At 36.4% G+C, this 12802-nt stretch overlaps 2 protein-coding genes across 2 annotated transcripts; one reads left to right on the forward strand and one right to left on the reverse strand.

Moving 5' to 3' along the window:
* Nucleotides 1-374: 374 nt before the first annotated feature.
* On the forward strand, nucleotides 375-8336 carry gnsb (glucosamine (N-acetyl)-6-sulfatase (Sanfilippo disease IIID), b). Its single transcript, XM_083569356.1, has 13 exons — nucleotides 375-555; nucleotides 663-722; nucleotides 2081-2284; nucleotides 2392-2457; nucleotides 2582-2680; nucleotides 3729-3896; nucleotides 4007-4089; nucleotides 4183-4301; nucleotides 4379-4482; nucleotides 4588-4689; nucleotides 6073-6183; nucleotides 6273-6380; nucleotides 7029-8336. Exons 1-13 carry the CDS (start codon nucleotides 376-378, stop codon nucleotides 7218-7220), a joined length of 1596 nt encoding a protein of 531 aa, XP_083425482.1. The 5' UTR covers nucleotide 375; the 3' UTR covers nucleotides 7221-8336.
* Nucleotides 8337-9248: 912 nt separating this feature from the next.
* mrps24 (mitochondrial ribosomal protein S24) lies at nucleotides 9249-12758 on the reverse strand. The gene is made up of 4 exons (XM_083569395.1): nucleotides 12558-12758; nucleotides 12168-12248; nucleotides 11150-11261; nucleotides 9249-9649 (listed from the first exon to the last, which is right to left on the reverse strand). Exons 1-4 carry the CDS (start codon nucleotides 12594-12596, stop codon nucleotides 9366-9368), a joined length of 516 nt encoding a protein of 171 aa, XP_083425521.1. The 5' UTR covers nucleotides 12597-12758; the 3' UTR covers nucleotides 9249-9365.
* Nucleotides 12759-12802: the final 44 nt, after the last annotated feature.

Here is a 12802-nt window from a genome sequence, read left to right on the forward strand (position 1 = left end):
CTTTTGTCCAAACCCTTGATTAGAAAACACCTTCATACATTCTAAGCCCTAGATAGAAATTCCGTCAGCCAGAGGATGTAATGAATAAGAGCATATTGAGGAGTGTGTTTCTGTTCCACATTCAACAGAAGCGCTTGTGCTTTTATTTCTTCGTTTCACATTTTCTATTCTGTCGATTTCATTTCAGCAGAACCCACAGGTCAGGTTAAAGTCCCTCTACAAGCAGCATGAAAGTCATATGACCACTGAGTAACACTTCCTCAAACTTGCTTCATTTCGTCCCACTGCAACGTGAACGCAACGCTGCAGCAGCTCTGTTACTAATCCCGCTCTAAAACAGACCTCTACTGGACTCAGAACCAGTCTGGAAGACTCATGGCAAGTTCACCGCCAAGGAAAACACACCGGAACCATCTCAGATTGACAGAAGACGCTCCTGGTCTACTGCTTTCCTTCGCCCTGTTCACCTACCTATTGAGGTGTGCACAATGTGTCAAAGCCAGCAACATGATTCTGATAGTTACAGATGATCTGGACGTGGAGCTTGGTGGAATGGTGAGTTTGGAATGTGTTTGTAAGGCACTTCCTTTTAAAAGTAATTCCAAACATTTCATGATTAACACAATGTGCCAAATTTTTCATTTTTGGATGATCCATTACAGACACCCTTAAAGAAGACCAAATCATTAATTGGTGATGCTGGAGTCACGTTCTCCAATGCAGTGAGTACATGTAAAAGCGTGTAGCACCACATTAAGCATTATTCTCTTTTAAAAAGTCATGTATGTGACACCGTTACATCTTTTTTTATATGTAACCTGGAAACATAAAGTGTCACAGTACATGCAGTGTACTAAATGTATAAGATGTACCACTCTGGTGAGAAGAAATGTCCTGTACCTGTTTTTGTTTATTTGTTATTTTTTTTTAGATCAAAGTATTATTTTCAAAATCCAGTGGTTAATCAACCCGTGATCTTGAAACTCATGCTTAAATCCTAATGCTGATGGAATAGCTAATCATTTTTGTGCACGTTTCTGGACTTCAGAATAATAAAGATAGCGCTCTTACAAACGCCGCAGTGATTACATGTGTGTGTGCACTGGTTATCAGTAGAAAAGCCAACTTTAGAACATTGATGGCAATGAGATTTTTAAGAGCAACATATTCAAATCTTTAAAAGTCAAAGCAGTGATTTGCTAAAAAATGTTACTGACAAGTTAGCAAGAAGTCATTGTTGTATGAATTTTTACATATAACTTGTGTGTGTGTGTGTGTGTGTGTGTGTGTGTGTGTGTGTGTGTGTGTGTGTGTGTGTGGGGTAATCACAGCTGCAAGGGCAGGTGAGATGCAAACCAAGCAGAAGTTACAACCGATTCTACAGGTTTTATCAGTTGCGTTTTAATTTCATTAGACTGACGTATGGTTTCTGCTTGGAAAGAAAGAAAGAAAGAAAGAAAGAAAGAAAGAAAGAAAGAAAGAGAGATGTGTTAGACTTGTCACTTGTACTTTACGTCACAGTAAAAATGATTTCTTTACATATCCCAGCAATGTTAGGAAGCTGGGGTCAGAGTGCAGGGTCAGCCATGTTACAGCGCATCTGGCACACAGAGGGTTAAGGGCCTTGAAGGGCCTTGAGGGCCACAGAGGGTTAAGGGCCACAAAAGTGGCAGCTTGGCAATACCAGGGTTTGAACCCCCAACTTTCTCATCAGTAACCCAGAGCCTTAACCACTGAACCTGCATCCACACTGGCCCTTCATGGATAAGGATCAGTGAAAACCTCTGGTTTATACAGATTTTAATGGATATATGGGATAGTTTGTAATCTTGTCAATATTCGCATGAGTGGAGTAAGTGTATCCCAGTACATCCTTGCTGAATGTCAGAAAAATAGCCATTAAGTCTCACTAATATTTGTATTACATTTAAATCTGTGATATTAGCTGAGGTTTCTTACAGGCGTAATCAAGTAGAGATGAACTATTAATGACTGAAAATACAAGTCTTCATGTCCTCATATTTTCCTTTTTGTTATTTCTAACATTAGCCAGTATCTTTTTTTTTTTTATTGTGTCCAGTACACAGCAACGCCTCTGTGCTGTCCTAGTCGGAGCAGCATCCTCTCTGGGAAATATCCACACAATCACATGGTCCACAACAATTCCTTGTCAGGCAACTGCAGCAGCAAAGCCTGGCAAGCTGGTCCTGAGAAGCAGGCCTTTCCTGTCTACCTCAGCAAGATGTATTATCAGACCTTTTATGCAGGGAAATACCTTAATCAGGTCTGTAATTGTGATCTACATTTTTAAAGAAATTAGTGTTTGCTTGTTTGTGTTTGTTTATACTTGTACTTATAATAAATGTATTCTACTGTGTGCCTTTTTTTCAGTATGGGATAAATGATACAGGAGGTGTTGGTCATGTTCCTCCTGGATGGGATCAGTGGCATGCTCTGGTGGGTCATGTGCTTAATCATCATCGTGTCGCACTTTTTTCTCTCACGAATTGTGCAGCTGTGAGTGGCCCACATCCTCTCTCATCCGAGCAATGTTTAATTATATCTTTTTCCCTTTCTACAGGTGGGGAACTCTAAATACTACAATTATACACTTTCTATCAATGGGAAAGCAGAGGTTCACAAAGATGACTATGAAAAGGACTACCTCACAGACCTTATTGTAAGTTATTGATGCTTAAAAAATCTTGTATACTGGAATATCCAATTTTAGTAGTTCATGTTTAGTAATACATGTCTAAACAAGGCAATTTATTTGTAGTAGTTTTTGTGTAAGTTTTGATATAAAGGTGTCATCCGCTATGTGAATATGAAACCACACTAAACCGCTATTTTCTATACATGCTACTCTTGCATGGCCAGAGTGTTGCACATCTTTGGTCACTTGCAAAACTGCTGAGCTTTGTTTCCATGTGTAGTCTGTATATTTTTTTTATTCTGTACATGACCGAGCCTGCTATATCATTCCACCAATTATCATGTAACCTTATGATGCCACACTTCCTAAACCCTGATATGAACACAAAAGAAGGACACAGAGGAACCATGAAAAATCTGAGACAAATTAGCAGCCATAAACTGACCACAACTTATTGCAAAAATACATGTATTCTTGCACTTATTATTCTGGTGTTGAATCTAATTCTGATTAATCCGAAGGCTATCCTAGGAATACTAGCAGGAATATATAAATATTCACATGTACCACACAGATAGTAACCTAATTCAAATATCAAACTGGGGAAGCTGTGGATGTTAGTCAGCCTATTATTAACACATGTTTCAAATAGAATTCTGTGGCTTTTACTATGTATTCTAAGTAGCAAGAGACAAAAAAAACCACAATCCATGATTACTTTTCTTTCTATGCCCATGTGCCTAATGAAGCTGCGATTTCAGCCACATGAAAAAGCAAAATTTGTAACTGAGAATTGCTCAACTCTGCGAAGTTATGTATTGTGCGGTAAACTAAGCAATCCATGTGATTTGTTTAATTATTCCGTAAATTGGATTTTAGTGCGTGTGGTCACAACTTGAGTTGGAAATCGAATCCGAAACAGTGCACATTAATGCCATAAATGGCTGTAGGTATTGTATGTTTGACTATGGTGGTTGTTGTAGAATTTAGATAAAATATAGATGTAGGAAGCTTCAGCTTGTCTGTTTTGAAACATCTTACTTAGTAAGATGTAATTGTTTTGTTGTCCTAGTTAAACAGGTCACTAAATTTCCTGGACTCACGAAGTCTCCAGCATCCATTTTTTGTGATGCTGTGTCCCCCAGCCCCGCACTCTCCCTGGACTTCAGCTCCGGCCTACCAGAAGAGCTTCGCTAAAGTCCAGGCCCCACGTGATGGCAGTTTTAACAAAGCTGGAAAAGTATCTAAAGCACTAAACGATGTTATAATTCACATTGTTTTATATTGTGTAAATTATTATTATATTGTGTTTATTGTGTCAGCAGTCTGTGTTATTTTTTTCCCCTTCAGGACAAGCACTGGTTACTGCGTCAACCTGTTAACCCTATGCCGAACAGCTCTATCGATTATCTCGACGATGCTTTTCGTAAACGGTATAAAAATACGTCGATCAACGTTGAATGTCATGTGAACTCGCCTTGCCTGCTTACTGCATTAACACTTTTTCCTATTGGTTTCATTTGAAGGTGGCAGACGCTTCTGTCTGTAGATGACATGGTGGGGAAGCTGGTAAAGAAACTGGAAGATATAAAGGAACTGAACAACACTTACATTTTCTTTACCTCTGACAATGGCTACCACACAGGTACACTCTTGTCTCCTGCTCTTTAAAATCATATTCGACTTTTACGATCTACTCTTACACTCCTCTTTAATTTTCAGGTCAGTTCTCCCTCCCCATTGACAAGAGACAGCTGTATGAATTTGACATCCGTGTTCCACTTTTGGTACGCGGGCCTGGCATCAAGGCCAACCAAACTCTGCAGGTCAGTTTTAAAAAGCTTGCAAGTGTGTGTGTGTGTGTGTGTGTGTGTATATATGTGTGTGTGTGTGTGTGTGCAAGGTGTAACATTTGTTTTAATGCCTCCTAGGACCCCGTTTTGAATATCGATCTCCCAATGACCATCCTAGACATTGCTGGAGTTAACATCTCTATCTTGGATATGGATGGCCAGTCTTTTCTTCCTCAGCTTGTGAGTGGAGATCTGTATTTTTACATTTCAAATGTTTTTGAAATAATTAACCGGTTCTGTACTATGTATGGTCTTGTCTATTACAAAATGATTATTATTATTTTCATTTTTCCCATTGGACCAAATATTAGACCATAAATTCTGTGCTCAGTGATTTTAATAATGTTTTTTTTTTTTTTTTTACAGAATAATGCACCATAGTTCTGTATCAAATAAATAGATTAGTCTATAAATTCTTTGTACAGTCGTAAAAAGGAAACTTGTAACTTCTAAATATCAGGACTTATTACAAATAATCTGATTCATAGCAGGTCTTAGAATTAGGTAAATGCAGCCTCAGATGAACAGCAACACATAAACATATTACACTGTTACTATTTATCTTACAAAAATAAAACTAAAATGGAGAAGCCATGTGTAAAAAACCAAGTACATCTTATTATTTAATATTTAAATCAACACTCTTCAATTCATTACCCTGTAGGACCTTTAGCAGCAATAACCTGATCGTGGTGTTTAAGACTTTAGCAGCCTCTCACATCGTAGTGGAGGAATTTTGGTCCATTGTTCTTTGATCATTGTGTATATGCAGCATTTTTGACACCATTTCATTAAGTTTGTTTATTAATTTTTTCTACAATTTTCACACACCACAGTCGTTCTAGATCTAATCTTTAACTTTAGATGTTTTGGCTCCTTACGCTATTCTTCAGTGATACACAGTTCATGGAGACTTGAGAGTTTTTTTCGTATCAGAGGAGAATAGACATAAATTTTTAGCTTTGACCCTGATGTTACATGGAGTATTGAAGATGACCAAGTCTTAAAGTTTAACTACATAACATTTAAATACCTTTTGCTGCATTTGATCATCCGATAAATCTATTATTATTATTCAGAAAATGAGTGGTTCACATCGGAATACATGCATTTGACACGTTTCATATATATTTTTTTATCTTGTTGTTAAAGCTTGTGTGGGTTTGAGAGCAACTTAACCAGTTTTTCTTTACTCTTTACATTTTTTTTTCTTTCAGGCGAATTAAACCTTACTGACTTGAGTGTTTTTATAAATTGGTGTAGCGTATTGATTTTTTTTTCTTATATATTCCATATTGAAATTTAAAATACTTATACCACAGTGTGGTTGATTTATTTGTATAGACAGAATCTGTTGATTTAATGTTCTGTAGCACCATGTCTGGCTCTAAGGCAAATCCCATGTTTATATAAACATGTGCAATTGTTGACATGTAGATTTAATATTTTTTCAATTGTAGATTTAAATATTATGAATGAAAACTGTTGATTGATTGATTTATCGGTTTGGTTGTCACAAGTATCTGTCTGTCTGCTGTAACTGTGGTACTATTCTGTATTCAGGCGCCGTCATTACGCAACGGCACTTCACGTCCCTACTTCTTAGTGGAGTACACTGGTGAGGGCCACTTTACCGAAGATCCTGACTGCCCCAAACTCGGTCCTGGAGTGTCTGTAAGCATTCTTTGTCATTTCACAGCATCTTGATTTGTCATAGCTAAATAGTTTTCGTCACACTTGCGTTTGTCACTTTGGTTCCACAGCAATGCTTTCCAGATTGTGTTTGTGAAGATGCCTTTAACAACACGTACGCCTGTGTTCGGACTTTTAAGGACAGCAATTTGCAGTACTGCGAGTTTGCTGATAATGAGGTAATTACTTTGTTGCTTGATTCAGAGTTAAGCGCTAGTTATGACTGACAGGTTATTACTAGTGAAGGGAGTCTGTCTCATTCCTAGTGAGGCCTTTGTGCACATCAGTTTTATTGAACTCCCAGCTGAATTGCAAAATGGAATGATACATTTATACATATATATTTATTTAGTTATGTAAATGCCAGCAGTGGAGAGTAATGAGTATTTAGTTTGTTACTGTATGTATCTTTATTTCAAGTAATATCATACATTTTAATCCACTACAATTCAGCAAAAGTTATGTATACTTAAATATATTTAAGTTCAACAAAATCATGTACGTTTTCTGAAGTACTACATCAAGTACTACATTTACTGTCACTGGAATGAAGAGAGTAGGGTTAGGGTTACTTTACGTTAGGGGAGTACTTTCTCTATGACTATAATATCTATAATATTTGTGAAAGATACTGTATACATACAAAAGTCTTTTGATTGGAAAGGGTTGACCTGAGTTTACAGAATAGCTATTACCAGGTAGCAGGGTATTTTTCTGTTTAGTAAGCTTCCTCGTACAATTAAAACATGTTCCCAGGCAGTGACAAGGATGAGACCGGCATGTGCAAACGATGCTTAGCTTTCTGTTATTTTTCTTCTTCTCCATAGTCATTCGTGGAGGTGTACAACATAACTGCTGATCCTCATCAGCTGGAGAACATTGTGAAGAAGGTGGATCCTGCGCTTCTGCAGGTCATGAACCAAAGGCTCATCAAACTTCAGTCATGCCACGGAGACAGCTGTCGAAAATTTCTTAGAGCAGACTTACATAATTCTGCTCAATCTAGAATGGTAACCTAAGAATGCCAGGATTTTTATTCATGACACCAAAAATGTTTTTTTTTTTTTTTTTTTTTTTACAGCCACTGCTGCTATATTTCATTTAAATTTTATTTTATTTTGTAGAAGATCAGAGTCTGGTCTTACTTACATGTGTTAGATTTTTACACATAGATCATATTGGTGAGAAGATGTTGGACGTTGTGAATTCCATTCCTGAGCTGTTAACCCTCGACTGCTAAGCTGTACAAATGTAGTAATTACAAATGTAATTCGCTATACAAGTAAATGTAAAAGTTCAAGATAGAGCATGCACTGCAAATAAAAAATAATGCACTGCACTGCACAATGATGGACTGAGGTGATACAGCTGTTCACCCTCTTAAACTTATCAATTATCATTAATCATTTGTTTCAATTATATATACAGTGAAACTAATGTGAAGATGCTACTTTAAAGGGTAAACTGTGTTATAGGTTAATGTCCATGATTAATAACACATCACTTGTGCCAATTTAATTATTTTAACAATGAAATTATGCAAATAAAAACTCAGGTACCATTTCTAGGCCTGTTGTTCACACAATTCTGTAATATGATTATATGCATTACAGACGACATGCTTCATGTCAACATATTTTAATATATCTCCAGCCTTAAACTCTTTATATACAGCTCTAGGAAAGCATATGTACGATGATCACGCCCTTTAAAATGTCAACATATTCATTTGCACTTGCCTGGAGATGTGTATTATTGGGCTTTGCTGCACTCATTTCTCTTTTATTTCAACCTCTTTGTTTGGTTTTTGCAGGGTTCCTGTGTGTGTGTTTACTGGTGTGTGTCACTATAGAAACTGATTTTATATATATCATTTTTCATGTTGTCTGTTGTGTGAGAAAACAGTTGATAAATGGACCAAACTCTGAGGAGGAGCACCAGTCAGAGCACTTTTTTTTATTTTTATAATAGCATTGTTGAATGTCTAGTATTAAAGGATAAATGACATTTTAAAGAATTTATCTTTCTACACATGCAAATGTGCCTTTTGGAAATGAGTTTGCAGGTAATTTGTGGTTTGGTTGATCATGCTTTCTTACCTGTCAAGATAATAAAAAAATCCTTACCAAATAAAGCAAATAATGCAATTTCCTGCATTACTGCTAATAAGTTGCTGTATATAATTAATGATTGAGACATGAATGTGAAAACATAAAATGAGAAATGTTATTTTGTAAGTATGTAATTATTCTAAATGTAATCAGCCAAAATACAGTATAGTTCTGTGGATGTGTGTTAACAGTGAAGAGTATATTAATAGTAAACTAGACTTGTCTAATATTTGTTTTTATACATCTAGGGCAAAAAAACAAAACAAAAAAAAACTTTGTGACAGAGTCTACGTTTGAAGAGTATCAAAGCAACACTATATAGCAAATAAAGGTTTCTGCTTTTTATTACTTTGCCAAAAAGACAATATTGTAATTATGCAATGATCTAAAAGTGTTTGTTTAATAAGGTTGTAGTTAAAACTGCCACTCTGAAATCTAAGATCAGGACTAGATGAGATCAAGATTGAGATAAAAAGAAAAACTAAGAATTGTTTTTAAGATGGAATAAACTTTTTTTCCAACAAACTTTGAGTCTTGATGCAAGTAAAAGCACAAAAAAAAGTCAATTTAAACATTCATTAAAAAAAGAAACTAAACCTGCAGCCTAATTTACTTTTATGTAAACGCAACAAATCTCTGCATCTCTACTTTGAACACTTTCTTGCACTTTTACCTGCAAGCCTTTTCTTTTCAGTTTGATCTTTTTGCTCATTCATTGCTCAACTCTGTGCAGTCTGGTTACAGACTCTTAATCAGATTCAAATCTGGGTTATGAGTTGAATGGATTTCAACACATAAATCGTTGTGGTTTTGAATCACTCAGTGTTGATGTCCCAATGAAAGAAAAATCTGTCTTTTCTGTTTAAAGGGGAATAAAGTGTTTCCATTGTTCTTATTTTCATTGGGGGCGGTCTATTTAAACTCATCATAAACTCATTTGAGGCAAGCAATAGCATGACATTTATTTTTTATTTGTTTTATACATTCACATACATTTTTATCTTAAATGAAAGACTAATTAAGTGCAGCTGTTCAAATCTTTCCATTAGATTCTTATAGATATTTGTAGACCATTTTATCTTCCAGTGTCTGTATCTCCATCTTCACAGGACACTTGTAGAAGTGCGAGAGCAGCTCCTCGGTGTAGCCGATCAGAAAATAATATTTATTAGGTTGGAGTTTCTGCAGCATCAGAGCACAGATAACTAGCATGTTGCCCCTTCGCTTAATGACCAGTTCGTTTGCGAGGCATCCGTGAAAAGTGCCGAAGATGAAACGCCGGATGAACATGTCTTCCACAGTCCGCTCTGCAGCGCCCCCTTCGCCCTGGAGGTTACCTACAGGAGGGCAGATGATTGTGTTTAAATCATGTAGCACTAAAGCGCATTAGAAAGAGGAATATAAATTCCTTCATAACTACGTATTAGTCTATTTGTTGAATCTTTTTTAGAGCAAAATTGATGCGTTCAAGTTGCCGTTAGGTCTTTTATTTATTACTCAGTAATATAGTGATGGAAATAAACCTTAAGACAGCACGTGTAGAAACTCACCCAAACAAAGAAAAACTATTTAGAATTTTCTATTTATTGCATCCAGAGGTGAACCACACAGCTGTGTTCTCTCCTGTCTAAACAAAATGCACCGTATGAAAATGAACTAAACATCGAAAGCAATTCAAAATTCTATACATATACACTTTGTTACTATAAACTGTTTACATGCTGGTTTTGCAGATCTTTTTTGACTGCTGCTATTGCCGTTTTGCACAAACCATTTTGTTTACATTGTTGTTTAATTACAACGGTCACTCCCACACTCAGTACACTGAACTGTGTAATATACAGCAGGTTCACTGGCGGCGTTATTTTATGTTTTGTGTATTTGTCCTACACGGTCTTGTGTTGTCTTTGCACTGTCTGTCTTGCACTGCTTGCGTTAGGTTGCACACGATGCACTTAATGTGGCGAGGACACTTACCAGTCCTTCGCCCTGTGTTTTCTGTTATGTAGCTTTATGTTGTCTATGTAGCATCAGGGTCCTGGAGGAACGTTGGTCCATTTCACTGTGTACTCCGTCTGCTATATATGGTTGAAATGACAAGCTTCTTGACTTGACTTCTTTGTATAAACATCATAACTTGACTTAAAATAATCTGATACAGTCGACTTTTGAGTTCACTACTGAAAAGCTCTGATGCAAAACAAACAATGTGGGAACGTGTCCTAACATTAATATGGTCATGTTTTTTCATGTTTTCTGTTCTCATCCAATTATTCACCAACATTCGCAATTTAAACGTATTGGGGTGAAAAAAATACAAACAAAGTACGCTTACTTTGCATACTAGAAAACAAAAGTTTGATCTGCTACGGGTATTTCACGGTACATCTGCTCTGTGATCTCATCCGTTTGTAAAGGAGCACATTTAAGTGTTGTGTGTCATGTGGTTGTTCTTGTGCTTATTGTGCCATCAGTTACTTCTTCTTTCTTTTTTCCAAGACAATCCTTTTCATACTCTTAAACTGTTTTAGTTTCATCTGAAGCACAACCAGCATATTTCCGTGTTTAAATCTTATCTGAATTCATCTCGCTTTGCTAGCAAGCGACTGAGTAACAATATGATTCATTCTGCAAGACAGAACCGCATGACTCGTCATTAATAACGAAAACATTCTTCTTCTCGCCGTTAAGAGTGTGTGGCTATCAGTCATCTTCCGTTTCTTTTCTATGATTCTTGCGAAGCAGCTACGGCTTTGTGATATGTAAAATATTTGCCTTTTCGTGACATGAAAAAATCCAGAAGTGAAACCAGGCCTGGCTGAAGAAGTATGACTTACCGGTGTGTTGTGAGAGCCATCCCTTCCTATGAGCTATGTGGTGTGGGTGCAGGGCCTGTTCATAAGTCAGAGGCCTGTCGCCTTTTCCCACCCGAATGCGTGCGGCACGATTCTGCAAATTTAGAGAGGAAAAAAACGCCTTGATTAAAAAGAAGCTTGGTGTCATGTTTTGGATGCTGATTCACAACGAGCAACAGGTACTCATCGCAGTATGCACTTTTTACGCAGTTTACCACACCGAATCAAGAAATAACTTAGATTTTGTCTCCACAATAAGATGGAATCAGTCACAAATGTCAAATAAACCTGGCTAAAAATAGATTGCATAATTTACACCTTACTTCAAATGTTTCCAGTCAAACAAATGTTTTTTTTTTTCAAAGCACCAAAATACTGCTTTTTAAATAACTTATTCTATAGTCACACTCAAAAATATGACTGATTGTTCTAAAGGGTGTTTAATAGAATTGCAAATCCATATTCCACTCCTTCTATTTCTATATTCTAATTCTATGTTTCCTGCCTTCAATTAGAACAAAAGCTGGCAACTAAAAATAACTATATGGGGAAAAAGCTTGTAACACAAAACACAAATGTTTTTGCAGTCACATGTGTCAGGAGACAGATACTGAAATTCACAAGAGTTAAATATAAAATCAAACGTTATTTTTTCTGTCTTGTGAAGATCGATGGCATCATGAATTCTGTTCAATTTCAAGATATTATGCAAAACTTGTTTGCCTCTGCCAGGAGTGGTGTTTGGACCCCTGGTGCAGTTCATGCTCTGAATGAAAGAGGACGACTCCCTTTGCAAACCTAAAAACATAAAGAACTTGTCCTGCACGAAGAAGGGTAAAAGACCCTCTGTAAGCATGTCTAACCCTACACAAACTTAACTTTTACTTTACATATCTTTTCATTTAAACTTGAAGTCATAGTTTTATATTATTGCTGCTCACGTGGGTGCCAATAATACTGGAGTTATACTGGAATAACAACATCATAGAACCTTACTCACCTTATAGCAAACTGCACTGGTGTTTATGCTCCTTGATCCAGCGTTGAGACTGGCTGCACAACTCAGTTGGCTACAATAAATCTAAATATTTACAAACAGAAAAAAATATGAAGCTTATTAACATCATAAAACAATAATGTGCAACATCAAACTCAAATAAATAGCGGATTGGTACCACACAAGCTGTATCCCAAATGAGACAAGCCATTACTTCATTGTGACATCTAGTGCACTTGTTTATAGAATGGAGAGATATTTAGGACTCGACCTTCTGTCACCAGGCTACACGTTTTAGATTCACAGAATCTAAAACCGAATCAATTTATTTCAAGAAACTGTGGAACACAACATTTAAACGATTACAAAACTGTGAAATGAAAGTATGCTTACAGATAATACTCTTCCGTGTCTGCTCAAGGACGCCGCCATTTTGTTTTCGCTGATTTCATTTCCGTTTTGACTTTTGTGTAGTGTAGCTGGTCAGATGAGCTCATTACTGCCACATAGCGGATTCTTCAGACGTTTAACATTTGCATGAATTTGGCAAACGATTCAATTGTAAAATAAAACATCTTCGTCCTTTTTTAATATTATATATAATGATTTCATATCAAGGAATTTAAAATAAAAATGTA

Source organism: Silurus aristotelis, assembly GCF_946808225.1.
Source record: "Silurus aristotelis genome assembly, chromosome: 18".
Taxonomy (NCBI): domain Eukaryota; kingdom Metazoa; phylum Chordata; class Actinopteri; order Siluriformes; family Siluridae; genus Silurus; species Silurus aristotelis.